This window comes from Leuresthes tenuis, unplaced genomic scaffold (assembly GCF_036924035.1).
Source record: "Leuresthes tenuis unplaced genomic scaffold, fLeuTen1.0.hap1 SCAF_3, whole genome shotgun sequence".
In the NCBI taxonomy this organism is placed as follows: Eukaryota; Metazoa; Chordata; class Actinopteri; order Atheriniformes; family Atherinopsidae; genus Leuresthes; species Leuresthes tenuis.
The window spans coordinates 35,473,820-35,493,613 of record NW_027325357.1 but is presented as its reverse complement, the minus strand read 5'-3'; the positions used below and the strand labels follow the sequence as shown (position 1 = coordinate 35,493,613).

General features: G+C 39.0%; 1 protein-coding gene across 3 annotated transcripts in view; it reads right to left on the bottom strand.

Annotated features, from left to right (window-relative positions):
• Positions 1–19,794, bottom strand: part of LOC140303953 (calcium-dependent secretion activator 1-like) — a 654,602-nt gene that overhangs the window by 623,388 nt on the left and 11,420 nt on the right. For all 3 annotated transcript variants that reach the window (XR_011915222.1, XM_072382948.1, XM_072382947.1), the window contains exons 2-3: positions 11,166–11,279; positions 7,674–8,006 (exon numbers count right to left, since the gene is read on the bottom strand). Coding sequence is in view for 2 of the 3 variants with exons in the window: in XM_072382948.1 (XP_072239049.1) it covers positions 7,674–8,006; positions 11,166–11,279 (447 nt within the window). In the remaining variant the exon portion in view is untranslated. The remainder of the gene's footprint in view (positions 1–7,673; positions 8,007–11,165; positions 11,280–19,794) is intronic.

The following is a 19,794-nucleotide window of genomic DNA, read 5'->3' as shown; positions in this document are numbered from 1 at the left end:
CGTTTCAAACTTCTATAGTTTTTAAAATATTAAGGTTTTTTTGCAAATTATTCCCCCTTTAAGCAAATTATTCTCTTCTTTTAAGTGTATATTTGTAAACGGTATTAGCCCTCCTGTTTGCAAAGAGAATCAGACAGAACAATGTCTCCTAACCCTGCATTATCAGTGAACTGCACAGAATGTGAGTGACTCTCTGTGAGGATAACACAGCTCAAGAAGAAGATTGAAACGCTACAAGAAATTCGTGTGAGTGAGGAATTTATTGACTCTATTATAGATCCTGTGCAGGCTGTGGAGCCTTTATGTACCAAAGGACTAACTCAGATTTTTCTACACGGGATAACAGCTGATATAGAGCTTCACACTGCAGACCTGGGTGACACACTTCCCTGGATGTGTCAAAATAACACTGGACTATCTGGTGAAGCTCCCAAACCAGCTGGTGTGACTGACATCTCCTAGTGGAACAATGTTGGTGCCACCACCTGAAGTACCATTGCATAATAGATACGATCCGTTGATTCCAAATACAATGTGCGATGATGAATGTAATACAAAAATGAATAAAAACAAGAGAAATGGCCCCAAAACTCAGCCAAGGGGTAACCAGAATATTTTAATTTTGTGGAAGCCCGAAGAAAGACTTTTTTTCTGCTGTTGGAGAGACTGTGTCACCATGGGGCACACCATGTCTCCATTTCAGGCCCCATTCCTGCAGTAGGTAAAGGAACTAAACTTTTCAGCAGACTTCTTGGCCTGAACACATGGTAATCAAATGCCTGCATCACCCATGGGATTAAGTTCATTGATAACTTCAATATCTTTTGGAACTGTAAGGAGCGTTTCAGACCTGATGGCGTGCACCCAAATCGAACTGGATGCAGATTACTTGGTGCACGTTTACGTAATGCTGTTGGGACAGCAAACACAAACATGATTGTACAGATAAGGGTGAAGGACACAGCAGCGAGGTAAAACAACCCCCAGCCCTCCCCCTCACCAGACGCTTTACTCCACATCACCTAAGGTCTCCAAAGGATGTCTCTATCCCAGCCAGGACTCCAGTGATCACCATCTACCAAGAAACGCAGGGCACCCCTTCCTCTTCCATCTGTCCTGGCAGAGCGGGGCACAAGGGGATGTGCAGGATGTTCAAGGGGAAGCAGCAGAGTTCAAAACAAAGATTATATGCCATGATGCGTTCAGGGTCCCTTCTATAGTAGTCTTACTACTGACAGCTGTTCTGAGAACAAGCTGGGACCCAGTAGGATTCCTGTATTAGTGAGTAAAAGAAGGAATCGAAAACAGCCAACTTGCTGGGTGAATCTATCTAATCTGTTAACGGTACCATGTACAACTCAGAATACAACAGAGACCAGTGTAAACTCCACAAAGCTAGCGCTACTTAATATTAGATCTCTGTCCAATAAGTTACTGTTAGTTAATGACTTCATAATTTCACGCAATTTATTTTTTCTTTATCTGTCAGAAACATGGTAAACAGAAAGCACAAGTGCTACTGTTCTTAATGAAACAGCAGCCCCAAATTTGAGTTTTATGGATAAATGCCGAAATAGGAGGAAAGGTGGGGGAGAAGCGGCCTTATGTAAAGATACATTCCAGTGTAAAGAGATCTCATTTGGTGATTTCACTTCTTTTGAATATCTTAGATTTATTTTTAAAGGGTGTTCCTAAAATTCTGTTCTTAATCATTAACAGATCTCCAGGATACTGTGCAAGTTTTATTGATGAATTTTCTGAGTTCTTGTCTGTTATTTTAACTGATTTTAACCATTTTATCTTGACCGGGGATTTTAACATTCACATAGATATGACTGATGGTAACGCCATCGCTTTTTCATCCGTTAATGCGGCTCAAACCGCAATGTGAAGCCACGCATGGCATACATCAATACGTGCGTCTCCACGATGCCTCGATGGGCATTACTTTTATTGTTCAAACGTGTTACCGTGGCAACGCTAGGTGCCGAAAACTGGAAAAAAGGTCGAAAATTTGCGCGCTTATCGCTCAGCTATACTTTATCGTTAAGAGTGAATGCAATATAACCAGAGCCACTTCAAACATAATCAGAACCAACTTAGACAGAACCAACAGATGCTAACATCATGCTAAAACGCTAACATACTAGCATCATTAGCATTTTTGCTAATGTTGCATCACATAGACATGAACTCACTATGTTTTTGTGCTCTATTAGCCGATGCTATGAGGTTATTATGTCGATTTTTGGAGGACTTTTGCTTGGCCGCACTATAATGTAGAGACATCATTCAAATGTTCATAATGCAGAAAAATGTGAATATTTTAAATCACCTGAAGCTAGATGAAGGCAGAGAGGTACAGGAAAGAGAAGAAAAATGCTAAACTAAAAGGGGAAAAGATCAGAAAGATGACAAACAATGCAGGAAAATGTGAATATTTAGCAGAAAATTATTTGCTCGAGTTTCAAAAGGCCGGAAATGTGGTTTTGAAAGGAGCTGAAGCTTTATGTAGTCAGAAAAGTACAGAAAAGAGAAGAAACATGCAAAAGGACTGGCAGTTGGAAGATGCTGTGATGCCAGATTGCCAGTCAAGCATTAAATATTGCAAATCCAGTCTAAATACCAGTACCTTGCCTTGCACCCATAATAATCAGTATGAACAATAGTAATTAACAAGTGTGCCTTGCCTTTGGCATTGGCACCTATAACTAGACAATTTCTGAAGAGATTTTGCCCACCGACACACAGATGCTGTGCTGAGAGACCTGCTAGCATTAAATATTTCAAATTCAGTCTGAAATATCATGACTGACAAATGATGCCTAAAGCAGTAAGGTTTTACCAAGCCAGTATGAGGGAAAGCACACAGAAGGACGTCCTAAGCCAGAGACACAGAGGAGGACAGGTTGTGCCTCTTGAGAACAATCAGCTGCTTCAATAGATTTATAAGTCATAGTAAAAGACAATTTTAACCTGTTAATAGCAGAAAGGTATGCTGCAGACAGTTAAGTCATTTCTATCAAGGTCCTGTGTAGAATACAGGTTTTATGGCAGTTTGAACACAGCCCTCACTGTCGGTTTAAAGGAGAGAAGTGCAGCTTCTTTATCATGGAAGTTTGTGCTGTGATGGCTGAGAGACAGATAACGTCATGTTACATTGTATTAAGAGCACACATAACACAGGCTGGCATAAAGCTTTTACAATAGGGCAGCCATGTTGGCTGGAGTAACTGTCAGCAAAGAAAAGCTGAAGGGTTAAAAACAACAAAAGGGTTTCAAGCAGGTTATAAGTGAAAAGTCTTGACATTTCTAAAGTGTGAAATTTCTAAAACTAAAAATAGTGAAAGTTTAGCAGAAAGCAAGTTGCTGAAATCCTGGTTGAAGCAGTGAAGGTGAAAATAAAATAGTGGAATCATTTAAACCTTTTGGAAAAAAATGCAGAAGTCTTTGTTGAAGAAGTTGAAAGGTTAAAAACAACAGAAAGATTTAAAGGATTGAACATTTTTGTGGAAAAATGTGCAGTTAGTTATTTCAAATATTGCTAAAAAAGTTGAAAAATGTGAAATATTAGTAGAAAGTCATTTGCTGCAGTTTCAAAAGGCCTGAAATGTATTTTTGAAAGGGATTGGAGCAAGATGAAGGCAGAGAAGTACAGCAAAGAGAAGAAAAATGCTAAACTAAAAGGGAAAAAATCAGAAAGATTACAAACAATGCAGGAAAATGTGAATATTTAGTGTGAATATTGTGCTGTGATGGCTGAGAGACAGATGACATCATTTTACATTGCATTAGAAGCACATATAACACAGGCAGGCATAAAGCTTTTACAATAGGGAAGCCATGTTGAGTCTGGCCTCATCATTAGTGTCTGTGGGCAACAGCTGCGTGTGTATGACATGAGACAAAGTGCCCTAAACCTGAGGGTTTTAATTATGAAGCACAAGTCTGGAACAAACGGTCGCTGTTCGAAAAGTAGATGTCGTATCCCAATCATTCTTGCACCGTGAGCGCCAGAAGGGATGGGGGAAACCAGAGGTGTAATTTTTATTCTCCTCTCATGTAAGGTTTGTTTTTTATGGCAGTTTTAAAATTAGTCTTTCACACTGATTTCATTGCTCGGCCTGTTTATAATGGAAAAGTATGGGAGCTGGAGTGCGCCTCTCTGCGCTTAGAAAAAAAGATCTGTGAGGCCAAGCTCAATCAGAGTGACTTTGTGTGAAAGAGGACTAAAATACCTAAGTTTTGATGTATACTTTGTCTAGATCAGGCAGATATTTTGGACGTGAGAGTGACCCGTTTAAAGGTTGAATGGTGTCTCTAGCTGAACGTATGTTGAACTAGTTAGGTTGGAAAGAGGAGGAAGTTTTTGAAGAGTTGAAAGAAATTTCCATTCATTTGAATGATGGGAAAATCTTAATAAAAGTTAAATATTTTAAAAAGTATAAAAATTATAAACACCAAAAGTCATAGCAATAATCTCCTGAAGGAGCTGAACGTTTTGATGTCAAAATGGTTTAAATCGGTATGCAGGACTAGTAAAACGGCAAAAAACGTACGGAAGAACTAAGAAGTTGGAATAATAATAATAAAGAGAAACAGGAAAACAATAGTAATAATAATAATAATAATAATAATAATAATAAATAGAAACAGGAAAACAATGGTGAGGATGCCTTAAAGCATCGGTAAGTAAATTTTAGCTTTACTCAATTTTACGGCAATTGCGGGACGTTTTATGGCAAACAGTAGTAAAGTTCTAAACAGCAGCTCTCACAGCAGCCGAGTGATTACTGTGTAACTCAAAGCAGAAAAAACAAACACAAAACTTGCCAGGAAGGAAGGACAATAGACAAAGGAGTTCTTCAGATAGTAAGGAGAAAACAAAGAAAGAGGAAAAGTATTTATATATGTGTGTATATATATATATATATATATATATACATATATATACATATATATATATTCATGGACCATCGAAGTTATGAGCTAATGTTAGCCACTGGCCACTAACATTAAGCTGTCATGTCACAGTCAATGGAGGAGTCAATGGAGGAAAGTTCACAAAGAAATGTCTCAACTTCATCAGGTGTGCGAAAGAAAAGTATCTTACCAGCATGGTCAGCTTTCAACGTATAGGGAAATATCAAGGCATATTTGAGGTCTTGGTCACGTAGCTTTGATTCTACTTCTTGCATGTGTTATGAGAGCATGTTGGCGAGGTGTTTCATTTAGTTCAGATGTTAATACTCATTTTACATGCAATGTTGTAGTAGCAGTTGAACGTGTAGTTTTTCCTGTTTGTATCTGGAGAGCATCAGATATTGATGAGATTTGTGTTGAAGGCAGGAAGTTGGATGCATATGCAGCAAATTCAGCATGTGCACAGAAAAGTGGAAGTAACCAGGAGCTGTATAAGTTGATCAAGCAGCATGTGTTTGGTAGGAAGTAGAATGGATATTTGGTCAGGCAATTTATAGACAGTTTGGAAATGAAGAGCTGTACCAATGTTGGTTGAGGGATGGAATGTGTGTGTTGGACCTCAATGGGGCAGTGAGCATCGTTATTCAGCACAAGAAATATTTTGTCGTAATGCACTGGGCTTGGCATTTTAAACTGGGAGGACTGTGGCTGTTTTTGACACGTGCTTGACTGGCCTGATGCTTTACATCATAAACCTTAGAAAGTCATTAGATGAAAAGTGGTATGCTGTCTGTTAGAGCCCTGCGCAGGACTGTTTTCTTCATCCCACTCCCAGTGAATTTCTGACCATTACCGTCCACACCCGCAACGTGTGTATGTCCACTCCCGCCCAAACCCGCAAGACTTTGAGAACTTATGCCCGCAAAATAATAGAAATGCATTGATTTTGTGTCTTCTCCCGCAGGAGAAAACACGTCATTTTATAGGCTATTAATGAAAAGATTCATGAACAATTGAGAAACTTCTCCTTGCTTTGTCTTTGTGCTGTAAACACCTTCTTTGAGCTTTTAGCTGCCCACTCCCGCCCGCAGCAAAGTTCATACCACCCGCTCCCGCAAGATTTGAGTTGGCTGCAATCCCAATGCAGCCCTCTACTGTCTGTAGCATTTCAGTACAGGAGAGAAAAGTGGTTCTGGATGTGTGCAGTGCTGCAGGGTTTGCAGAGAAGTGTCAGGACAGCAACTCAGTTAGTCATGTGAGATCAGTTAGGGGCACGCTTCATCAGGGCAATGGTCGGTTTAAATACGGTGTGTTGCTGGAAGTTTGATAGCATTAGCAAAACACATAAGCGCATGTAGTGAAGCGCTTTGAGTGGTCAGTTAGACTAGAAAAGCGCTATACAAGTACAAGTCCATTTACCATTTACCATAACAAAGAGTGTGCCTGGTAGTCAGACACACTCAGGTTGTAGTTTTAGGTGAAGAGATATACACTTATTTAAGGGGATAGCAAACAAGTTGATAAAATGTTGATAATGATTCTCAGTCATCCAGGTCATGGTAATTGAAAAAGCCTGAATTAGGGCAACTGGACTTCTTGGATCTTGAAGGTGTTTCACCTCTCACCCTAAGGGCTTCTTCAGTTCATATGAAGTTGATGAAGTGGTTCATTTTTGGAACCGCATTGCCATCTAGTGGTCATAATCAGTGATAATTAGTTTAAATGAATGGTGAATGACTAGGATTTGAGCAGTAGTTTTAACTTTCATGTAAATTCTGTTTTTATCAGATTTTAACACGATAAGATAATGTGCATATTTTTTATTTATTCATATACTTTCCTTTAGAATAATTTGTACTACCTTCAGTTTAGAATGGGTATCTGATGTATTTTGATTATTTGTCATGAGAGTAACACTGAGCTGAAGCATCGCGTCTCTCTGACAAAAGTAATTACGTTTCAATCATTCCAAATGGCTGAAATTGGAGACAAAATTCTCCCCATGTCCAGTCCCAGGGGGATCAAAACACTTCAGTTCTGAAGGAGAATTGTAATGAAATCATAACAAATCATAACCATCTTTTTGTCTTAGTTTGTTGTGATTTCCGTTTTTAGTTAGTGGTATTTCATGTGCTTTGTTTTCTTTGTACATTTTAGTCCTCGTATGCTGTGTCTTATATTGCAAAGTAAACAAATTATCTTCTGCTTTACACCAAAGGTTGCTTTTTTAAACACATCTAGTCAACCAGTAATTCCTACATCAAGGCTCTAAGGTTGCGCTTGCAAGTACCTTTCTTTCTATGCACCATGTTGTAAAACCAGCCTGAAGCTCCTTACACAGCAGAGAGAGAGAAAATCCTATCCAAAGCACTCCAATGAGAGGCCCGCAAAGATCTGACTGAAAGAGGACCCATTGTTGACTTAGGGACCCAGGCAGCAACATCAGGGAGAGACCACCTTGGATCTGCTTTCATTGGCTGGTGGTTGCCAACGATAAAGCTGTCCAGCTGGGCGTGTGTCTCAAAGTAGGATCCATAACTTGCCATAATTCTCATGCATTATGGTTGGTGTCTTAAGATTGTTACACGCACACACACCTATTAATATTTCTTTTGACCTGTTCATAACCAATTTTAATCAAAGGAAACTGACATTTGTACAGTGATATAAGATGTTGCAAATGGGTATGAAAAACAGACATGACACACACATTTTCCAAAATTCAAAAAAGTGGCCTCATCTTGACTTACCTGGCACGCATTATAGAGAAGCTGGTGCTCAAACTTCTTGATGCCCAGGATCTGCTGAAACATTTCATACAACTGATCCTTACTGAGGATAAGCTCAGAAGTTGCACTTGCCATTATTCTCTGTTGGTGCTTCCTAGGGTCTTCTTCACCTTGATAAATTGTATCAAATTTTGCCATCCAGGAGCTCAGTACTGTCTCTTTGCTAAGGCCATCAATTTCAGGCAGGCTGCGCACTCGCTTCTCTATGTGCTTCTTAAAAATTTCACGAGAGTCACTGGCTGAACAGCCGCCACTCTGCACCATTCGGAACACACGGTCACTTTTCAGAAAGACCTGCAGTCAAGAAAAAAAAACAACAGACTAGTTTGTGTTTCAGTTCAAAATCATTTTATGCTACATAAAAACAGGTAAGCTGGCTACATCCTGAGCTTGTTAAATTTCCATTTGTAAGGTTTGAAATACAAGCTAAAGCCATAACAGTACCCCTATGTACAGAAAGAAAATTGCTATCCAAACTACAGATCAATGAGGTACAAGAAAGATGCAAACACTCCACTCAAAATGTAAATGCAACAGAAAGGTTAGCCAGCTATCAGAAGCAGAAAAAAGTTGCACTGAAAAAAGAACTTCCCAAGTAATATTACAAATCATCCATGAAGAGTTGGACTGTATCAGGTCCTGACATGACACGTACAGGGTATAAGAATCAGATGACATACATGGAATGCCACAACCAAATGACTGAAGTAGTGTTCAGAAACATGTGTACTGAATATGGGTTGGACTTCCAAAGTCAAAATTGGGAATACCTTCGAAGGTGATGAAGAATGATTGAGCTAAGATCCTTTGGGACTTCCAGATCCAGACTTATAATTTGGTGTTGACTTACCAACCAAAAATTGTGGTGGTCAACAAATTACCAAAGAAAGCTGTAGTGATCCAAAGTGACAGCAATATTGAGAAAAGGGGAACTCAAGAAGATTTAAAAAAAAACATGGACTGAAAGAAAATTTAAAAATGTGGGAAGTGCCACAGTGGCCACATCGCCCTCAAAAGACGGTCTAACAGATCCCGAGAACAAGAAGTGTTCTGTAAAGAACAATAAAGTGTAAAGAAGAACAAAGTCTTAGAGACTACTAAGGTACTGCATAGAACTCTGAAACTTCGTAAGGGATAAGAACCCACAAGATGGCAAGTGCTGAGTTTTGTTTTTTTCTTAATCAGAAAAAAAAACAAGAGGCCAGGACTGTATAAAAAAAAAACATTTCAGTGAATGATTGGGGAATGCTCTTTATTTGCTCTGTCTGAGCTCTACGTGAGATTTTAGAATTTAATTCAGGAAACCTACAGGGTGAGATTTAGATTAAGATCATCAGGAGAGTTCTCTCATTTCTTGATCAGTTATCAAAAAGAGGCCCATAAGTTTAGGACAATGGGGAATTATTTTAGAGCTTGATGAGATCTATATGGCAGCTTAAAGGAAGCCAATTTGAAACTTTGAGCGTGCTTTTGTTTTGGCGAACAAACAGAGACAGGAGAAATAAGTCAAATTCTCAGAGAAATCACACAGAAAATAAGCTTGAGTGAAAGTTTGATAAGGAAGATCTGATTCTTTCATTTACTCTTTCTTATTTCTTGGGTTTCCTCTACTCCCTTGCCATTTCCCCTTTTACCACACTGTCGGAACTTTCATTATTAATGACGATGTCACCATTTTACTCAAGTTGTCCTACCGCTTCCTGTCTCTCTCAACCAATAAATCTCTCTTCCTTTCCTTCTTAAGCCTCACTTTGTTAGAAAAATTATATAGTTATACTATGGGAAAAGCTGCAAGAATAAGAGTTTCTGTGATATGGGGAGGCCTCCTCCTGTCTTTTGGTTCTCATAATACTATGTAGCAAGCAAAAGTGTTTTGACTGTCTGAACTCGTCTTCCCATAACATTGAATGTCCCTTTCCCATAACATTGTGTGGCCAGCAAGCATAAACAATATAAATAGCAAGAGCACCATTTTGTTAGCAGACAACTCTGAGCCAGCTTCCTGACAGGTTGTGTGGACTTGTCTCTTTCTTGCAAGAAATAAATGTTTTGTGTTAATCATATCCAGCGACTCTGAGCCTAATTTTGAGAGAATTTTTCTGACACACTTCTTCTGTCATTTTCCTCCTAGTCTGTGTGTCATGCATCCCACTTTGTCCCCAAGAAGAAGAGCTTTGAACATGCAAAACAAAATAGTGCTGTAGCATTATCACACTCTGTTAGTTCTTAGCTTCAGAACACAGTGCAAAATTATCTATTTTGATGCAGGCAATGTAAATTTTTCAAAATATAGAACTTTTTGAGTTGGAGATCAATGCCAAAGTAGGGTTATTTAAGTTCCTTGTGGTTACATGCTTGATTTTAGTAAAATTGTAAAAAGTTCAACTTTAGTTCAGATTTATTAATCACATTTCTAATCCAATGTTTAACTATATTTTGTTACTTGATAATTACTTTTATTTTGAACATGCTTTTGTTATCTTCTGTTCACATAAATGAAAAGAAAAAAACATTATTTTTCCTGCAAGTAATGTATGCCAAATACCACTTTTAAAGGGGAACTCCGGTATATTTTAAAATTATTTCTGGCATGAAATACGTTTATCTTCTCACCGAGAACAGTTTGGCGAAAGTCGTTGTCCTTCGGAAGCTATTTAGAAAACTCGCGATCGGCGTATATCCATATAACGGAGTGAACAGGGCAGGGACGATGCAGCCTCTAAATAAGGCATTATCTGTCTTTATTTCACCAATACTTTAAGAAGAATGAATTAACGAACATGTACTATAGCTCTGTTAGCTCATAAGTGCTGTTATCTTATTTTGAGGCCGCATCGTCCCTGCCCTGTTCACTCCGTTATATGGATATACGCCAATCGCGAGTTTTCTAAATAGCTTTCGAAGGACGCTGACTTTCGCCAAACTGTTCTCGGTGAGTAGATAAAATTATTTCATGCCAGAAATAAGGTCTAGGTTTAAAAATACCGGAATTCCCCTTTAAAGTGAACACTTTGGAGAGAGAGAGAGAGAGAGAGAGAGAGAGAGAGAGAGAGAGAGAGAGACGATACACAGGGCAGACATGCCCGAGTTTTTCTTCCATCACATTTATCTTCTATGGATCAAACTCACTGATTCCAGGCTGCTTAGGAGCCCGTTATTAACAGCATGCTGAGAAAGAGCACATTCTCTGCATCATTTATCCGGGTGAATACTTGTTATCGTCACTGATGTTTATATACTTTTTACCCAATATTTTCTGCCTTGACAAAAAAGACTAAACAAGACAAGAATCACAACAGAAAGTTTAAAGTTTGCAAGGGCAGCCATGAAAGTAGACCAATGTATTTTGAAAATACAAATGGATACACAGACTATCACAATGATCACTAGCCTGAACAACAGAAAAAGACAAATTGTATGAGATATAGGTTGTATGAGGTATAACAATCTCACCGCATAGTAGCTCTGGACAGCGTTGATAAAAGCCTCATCAGCCACGATATGAGTTTCTCCATTGAGGAATGCCTGAAAACGATCTTTTATTGTCTGCAGATGCAGCTTACTGATCTGCAAGAGATATTGTAAAACAGACAGAAAAAAGAAAGAAAGAAAAATTATTTTATATGTATGCTTGAAAAATGATCTACCTATCATGAAGACTAGAACCAAAATTATCACCAAAAGTAATTAAAATAAAGTCAAGATGACTTCAACAAATTCTCATTAAATGATCCCAATGCAATATAATCTTTGATTCTTGAGAAAATCATATACCTCCTGGAATATTGTCTTGTGAGGCACTATAAATATTCCAACAAGATATGAACAGTGTCAAGACTAACAGTACACATAAAGGACCTCCATCATATTTCTATGTTTTGATTAGGCTGTTTTCAGAGTAACTGCAGCTGACAAACTGGAGTGGGGCGGTTTGTAGTTGTAATGGGAAGCAGCCAGAATTAGAATGAATTACACTAAATCTCCGGTTTTTGAGTCGTACAAGAAGGGATTGCAAACTCAGGGTTGGGCATAAATCACTGCCTCAAGTGGGTGAGTTTAAGTACTCCAGGATGTTGTTTATGAGTGAGGGGAGAATGAAGCAGGAAATTGACAGCATCTGATGTTATGTGGACATAGTAGTGACCTGCCATGGAAAGGAGAGCTGAGCCAATAGGCAAAGCTGTTGATTTACCAGTTACTACATTATGAACCCTAATCTGTGGCCATGAACTGTGGGTAGTGACTGAAAAAATGAGATTACAAATACAAACAGTGGAATAGGGATCCTCTGGAATGACTCAAAGTCGAGTCCTCCATACTGGGGAAGCACCAGTTGAGGTGGTTTGGACGTCTGGTTGGAATGCCTTCTGGATGCCTTCCAAAGGAGGTGTTTTGGACATGTCCTACTTAGCCCGATCCCAACTAAGCAGTAGAAAATTAATGGATGAAGCTCTGTTGTAAGATAACTGATTAATTGGTTATTATTTCCAGTAGTAAAAGGGGTAACTGCCTATAAAAGGCGATAATAGAGCTTTTCCTTGGGGGTGAATTTTGTCAAATGAGGATAAGGAGCAGGCTACAACTAATCTACTGCCACGTTTGTAACTTAAAAGAGCAAAGCCTCTATACAGTAAATATGATGCAACAAACTATTGCAAAACTTGACATTTAAGTTATTGTCTTTTGTAATGAAATGGTCAGCACTGTCATCTGACAGCAAGAAGTAGGAGTGTGGAGCATGGTTTCTATGTCTATCTCTAAATATTATTTCCCTCTGAGATAAATAAATATATTTTCATTCAATCATGTCCTCTTGAAAACCCAGCTCTTCAGAGAGCATCTCGTATCCTAGCACTTACCTTGTACTTACCTACCCCCTCTATCTTTGCACTTTATCTTTCTGCACTTCCTTCTATGCCTGTACCCTATCTATACTCTGTCACCTCTGACAGAGTAGGACTAGTGGGTTCCTTCTATGTATTTTATTGTTAGCTTTTTATATAGCTTGTTATATCTTCATTTGTAAGTTGCTTTGGATAAAATACATACAAATACATACAAAATGCTAAATACATAAACATAAACAACACAAACAATCAATTTGAATTTTTCATTACATTTCATGTGCTTGCATAAATTTTGTCCAAGTATTCTGATCTCTAAATTGAGAGGGGGTATGAAAGCAACAGTGATTTCTTTTTCGTTATTCCTGAGATGGACTAGCACCCTGTCGACGAAGTATTCTGCCTAACATCAAATAAAAGACAGGATAGTTCCCATGGGATAATCTGGGTGCATAAAATGGATGTTTTACACTTTAAAAGCTAAAAAAGATCCAACACCTGTAGCCTACTCATAAAATTAGGGTGGACTGGTGACATTGCCAGGGTGTACCTTCCCTCCTGCCTGATGGCAGCTGGGATAGACTCCAAAAAATTCACAGAATTCATTCCATAAATGGCCCTGCATTTATGGAGCTCTGCTGTAGTGGCTCTGGACATGTGTCTTTCCTCATATCTTTCTAAAATTTCCTATATAGCTGTTGTGTGAAACTCTGGTTCTACCCTGGTTTAAGTGCAGGGCTGTTAACATCTCTCACGGTGCATAACCATTTTATTCAGTTCAATTCTGACCAGTTCAAAACATCAAGAATTCAATTACAGCCATCAATAAAATTGGAAAAATCAATAGCGATGACATAAAAAACACAGATGTGCTATGCAGCTGAGATACACAGCTGAGAAGCTTTGGAGATTATTTTTCTGTAATACTACTTTTTGATACAAGAAGGTAGAAGAAGGTCACCAAAGTGTCTAGTCCCCCCCTACACCCAACAAAAGAACAAGAAGAGGTTTACAGTAAGCGAACATTACCACCCACTTCTCCAACAAAGTCATTTCAGCAGAAAGTATATAGGACTGACTTATCATGAGAGAAAAGATGGCGCCCGCGTCTTGCTGTGCCTCTTCCTCTGTCCGTGCTATCATTTCTTATACATGTTTTACCATTATTTTTGCTACATTTTTGTCCGGCATAGTCTCATTGTGGACATATGATCATTCCTGTGGCATATAAACCTCACCTACCCTTGATGTTTCTGCAATATGGGAAACGCACATGGATTTACCTTTGATTGAAATGTTTGCTCCTGACACTTCAGGTCACTTACTGTTGAAAAATTAACTGTTATAACCTAAACCATGGTGCTCTCTCATCTGTATTTATTAATCTCATTTCATATCCGTCTCATTTCATATTCATCTTTCAATCCTTTTTTGCATTCAAAGCTCTGCTGATTCTTTAAACCTTTGAATGTTCAGCCCTGCTGAAACTTCAGCAACTAACAACTAACTTTCTGCTAATCTTTTCAAATTTTTTTTAGTATTGTTTCTCTTATTTCAGAATATTTTTGCTTTCACTGAGCTCCGGGTTCTTCCACAATAGCTTTCAGCCCTGCTGAAACTTCAGCAACAAACGTGCTGCAAAATTTTTACTTTTTGTTTTTAATTTTTCTTCTTTTCTTCAGTAGCTCCAGGTCCTTCCACAATTTCTTTCAGCTAAGTCTTCAAATTTTCCTTTTTTATTTTTCTGATTTTATCAGATGGATGTCAAACTCTATTACAAGGTAGGATTCCAAACATAGCAGTAAAGGTAGAAAAATCTGCTGGGTTTAGATTGTTATGCAGTTAGTCCACAACAAGTCTTACGTCCTCAAAGACGCATTCTGCCTGTGTCGAAATTTCCGTCAGATGCATATATTTTCCACATACTCTTGATCATAACTTCAGTTACCATGTATTTATTAGCCACACCGTGATACCAAAACAGCTCTGGGATTTAAACTTTGATTGACATATGACTTGCGACAATAGATGACTGTTTACCCTGACTGCTGTGGCACAATAGTCAATTATTCACTGATAGGTCAAAAGTATCTGCACCTATTTCTCTGTGTGAAGCTCGAACCAGTTGCGGCAGCTTTTACTTTTGAGTGACGCATTGAATAGCTAATGAAATTCTGAAAACAACAATATGCTGCTTGATGGGTGGGTTTTCTTCCATATATCGCCAAAGTAGCGGATAAAGAGCTTTACACAGAAGTAGTCGCTAGCTTGCTCATGTAATGGAAAATGAATTCTTATATACATTGTATTGGGGTCATCTTTTGAAACACGATAATCTCAGGAGGTAAGATTGCATTTTATTATTATTTGAATAAAAGAGGGTTTTCCTTGATGAGTCATTAGTGAGACAAAGATTTCACTGGTAAATGAAATTTTTAAATCAGTTTGAAGAAGTCTGAGTACAGATTAAGGTTCTTATTGAAGACCTCCTTTGAGTAAGGAATATAGTCCCCCATTCCAAGTCCAAGAATAGGAAGCTGAAGCTAAAACTGGAGAAACATGATCTCTCCTGTTAGTTCTCATCAGAACTCCGGCTGCAGCATTTTGGATCAGCTGGAGGCTTTTCAGAGAATATGTGGGACAGTCCAATAATAAAGAATTACAGTTGTCCAATCTTGAAGTAACAAATGCATGAACTAGTTTCTCTGCATCACCCTGAGACAGGATGTTCCTGATTTTAGCAACATTACGAAGATGAAAGAAGGCAGTCCTAGAAACCAGTTTTATATGTGCGTTAAATGAACAACTCCAAGGTTCCTCACTGTAGCCAGTTTTATATGTGCGTTAAATGAACAACTCCAAGGTTCCTCACTGTAGAACTAGAAGCCAAGGAAATACCATCTGGAGTAACTATATAACTAGACAATTTCTCCCTGAAGCACTCAGGTCCAAAGAGAACAACTTCAGTTTTGTCTGAATTTAGAAGGAGACAGTTCTGAGTCATCCAGGTCTTTATGTCTTTAAGACACGCTTGTAGTCTGACCAACCTATTGGTTTCATCTGGTTTCATAGATAAGTACAGCTGAGTGTCATCAGCATAACAATGGAAATGTATGCCATGCTGTCTAATAATGTTACCTAATGGTAAATGGACTTGTACTTGTATAGCGCTTTTCTAGTCTAGCTGACCACTCAAAGTGCTTCACTGCATTCACCCCACTCACACACATTCATACAGCACGTCTTAGGATATAACTACGTGCTTTCTAAGCATTCACACACATTCATACCCCCAATGATACACTGGGGAACAACGTGGGGTTCAGTGTCTTGCCCAAGGACGCTTCGACATGTATCCTGGGGAAGCCAGAGTCGAACCACCGACCTTCCGATTGGTGGGCGATTGTTCTTCCTCCTGAGCTACAGCCGCATGTATGAAGTAAATGGAAGCATGTATGAAGTAAAAAGAATTGGTCCAAGCACAGAACCTTGAGGAACTTCATGACTTACTCCGATGTGAGGAAGATTCTTCATTTACAAGAACAAACTGGAATCTATCAGATAAATATGACTGAAACAAGCCTAATGCAGTTCCTTTAATCCCAATAACATGTTCAAGTCTCTGTAACAGAATGCTGTGATCGATCGTATCAAATACAGAACTGAGATCCAACAGGATTAGCACAGACACAAGTCCGCTATCTGAGGCTAAGAGGAGATTATTGGTAACTTTCACCAGTGCTGTTTCTGCACTATGATGCACTCTGAATCCTGACTGAAACTCTTCAAACAGATTATTTCTGTGTAAATGATCACAAAGTTGAACTGCAACTATTTTTTCAAGAACTTTAGACAAAAAAGGGAGATTGGATATAGGTTGATAATTAGCCAACACTTCTGAATCAAGAGTAGGTTTATTAAGTAAAGGTTTAATTACAGCAACCTTAAAAGTCTGAGGTACATATCCTGTCAACAAAGACCGATTGATCAAATCCAATATGGAAGTGTCAATTAAGGGGAGAACCTCCTTGAACAGTCTGGTTGGGATTGGGTCTAAAATACAAGTTGATGGTTTAGAAAAGACTATTGCTGTTGTTAGCTCAGAGAGATCAACTGCGCAGAAGCCGTCTAAATACAAATCAGGTTCGAAAGATAATTCTAAAGCTGCTCTACTTGTTGATACATCAGTGATGATATTGGGAAAGATTCCATTAATCTTCTCTCTGATAGAAACAATTTTATTGATGAAGAATCTCATGAAATCATCACTGCTGAGAGTTAAAGGAATACATGGCTCAACAGAGCTCGGACTCTTTGTCAGCCTGGCAACAGTGCTGAAAAGAAACCTGGGATTATTCTTATTCTCTTCTATCAATGATGAATAATAAGCAGTTCTAGCTTTACGAAGGGCTTTCTTATACGTTATTGAACTATCTTTCCAGACTAATTGAGACTCTTCTAAATTAGAGTGTCTGTCTCTCCAGCTTTCTTGCAGTCTGCTTTAACGCACGCAGCTGTGAATTATACCAAGGAGCCAACCTCTTCTGACTGATTACCTTCCTTTTCAGAGGGGCAACATTGTCCAGTGTTTTGTACGCATTGAAGCTATAGTGCTTTCAACAAGAGAGTCAAGTTCTACTGGAGTAAAATTCAGGTAGCCGTCCTCTGTCATATCTGCACATGGCAGTGAAGAAAAGGATGATGAAATCAACTCTTTAAATCTGGTTACAGCATTCTCTGATAGACACCTTCTATATGTAAAATTCTTCTCAGAAACCATAGAGTCAAGTAATGTAAATTCAAAAGTTAATAAAAAATGGTCAGACAAGACAGAGTTATGAGGGAACACTGTTAACTGTTCACTCTCAATGCCATAAGTCAGCACAAGGTCAAGGGTATGATTAAGGCAGTGAGCAGGTCTGTGAACACTTTGATAAATCCAATAGAGTCTAATATAGAATTAAAGTTAATATTTAGGCTGTCATTTTCAACATTTACATGAATATTATAGTCACCCATTACAAAGACTTTATCTGTACTCAGCACTAACTGTGATAAAAACTCACAGAAACTCAGAATAAGGGCCAGGTGGACGATACACAACAACAAACACAAGAGGTTTTTGTGATATCCACTTTGGGTGGGAAAAACTGAGAATCAGAGATTCAAAAGAGCTAAAACTAATCTTGGGTCTACGACTGATTAGTAACCCTGATCTGAAGATAGCTGCCACTCCTCCTCCTCTGCCTGTGGTTAGAGGAAGTGAACATTTAAATTGTCAGAGGGAGTTGATTCATTAATGCTAACATAACCCTTCTGCTGCAGCCAGGTTTCTGTAAGACAAAATATATCAATATGATGATCACAGATCAAATCATTCACTAACAGAGACTTCCAAGGGAGAGATCTAATATTCAGGGAACCACATTTAATAGTTTGACGATTTTGTTCAGTCAACTCTGTATCCTGGCAACCTTTGTTCAGTTAAAGTTTTTGTTTAAATCTTTTTTTGCACAAGAGACTTTGCTCCTTTTGTGTTTTTTGATGGGGGGAGCAGCATCAAGTGGGAAGCCGCAGAGAAGTGTGTAAGACTACAACTCTGCATCCTGGTCTCAACCCTGGGTTGTCATGTTTTTGGATGACTATGAAATTCGTCCATATTTCTAGAAATGAGAGACGCTCCTTCTAAAGTGGGATGGATGCCGTCTCTCCTCATCAGACCAGGTTTTCTCCAGAAAGATTGGCAATTATCTATGTAGCCCACGTTGTTTGCTGGACACCATCTAGACAACCAGCGATTGAATGAGGACATGTGGCTAAACATGTCATCACTGGTCAGATTTGGCAGGGGTCCAGAGAAAACTACGGTGTCCGACATTGTTTTGGCAAAATTACACACCAATGCAACATTAATTTTAGTGACCGCCGATTGGCGTAACCGGGTTGCATTACCGCCAACGTGAATAACTATTTTACCATATTTATGCTTATTCTTAGCCAGCAGTTTTAAATAGGATTCTATGTCGCCCGCTCTGGCACCTGGAATACATTTGACTATGGTCAGTGGTGTCTCTAATGCCACGTTTCTGACTATAGAGCTGCCAATTACCAGCGTTTTGTCCTCAGCGGTTGTGTCGCTGAGTGGGGAAAATCTATTTGAAACATGGACAGGTTGATGGTGAACCACGGGCTTGACTTTAGGACTATGACTCCTCTTCCTGACAGTCACCCAGCCACTCTTAAGTCCCGGCTGCTCGGGATCTGCTCGGGGACGACTAACAGAGCTAACTAGGCTAGTTGGCTCCGCACTGGCTAAAGGGGCCTGGCTCGCTATCGGGTGGTTTTTAGCAGTGCAGAGCCGAGCTTCCAATTCAGATAACCTTGCCTCCAAAACTACAAAAAGACTACATTTGTTACATGTACCATTAGCACTAAAGGAGGCAGAGGAGTAACTAAACATCTGACACACGGAGCAGGTGAAAGCAGGAGATGGAGGAAGAGAACTGGTAGTCATGCTAAGCTAGAGAACCCGACACACCGATAAAAAGTGAAAAATAAAGATCTGTAAGAGTGAGTGTTAGAATATAACAAGTATGTGATAGAGTTAACTATGCAAGATGTGTAAATTATAGGGAGAAATAAGGTGATTATTAGTATTTCAAGAGGAGCAAGAAATGTCACAGTGCACACGCAAAGCAACAGGAAGTGATGCAATACCTCTGTCTTACCGCAAAGCAAAGCAGCAAAGTCCACCTTTGTGAACAGTATGACTAATCAGCACTTAAATAAGCTTGTGAGTGAAAACTTCCCAGCTCTCCTTTCTCACAACAGCTCGTGAAGGAAGCAAAAGCTTTAGTTTTAACCTTTACTGATTTCATGCAACCTGGTGATTTGCACTGCACATCACACATTTCTTTGGGGCCTGACAATGACTATGAGAAGAAGTGGTTTCACACTCCTTTTGAAAAAATATGTACGTCCACTTTATTTTGGAATTCACAAACTTGGCTGCATGTGCTCTAGCGCAATCAGAATTTTTTTATGTTTGTGGTTCTCGTCCCCTCACGTTTCCTTGGCCAAACCTACACATTGGCACTGGCAAGGTGTGGTAGAGTTTGTTGCTACTTGTCAAAAAGAAACTGATTGGACTGTATCACCTGCTGATCCAAATTTGATGCTCCCTACACGTTTGTCAGCATACAAAAAAAAACATTTTTGAGCACAATGCATTGTCAAAG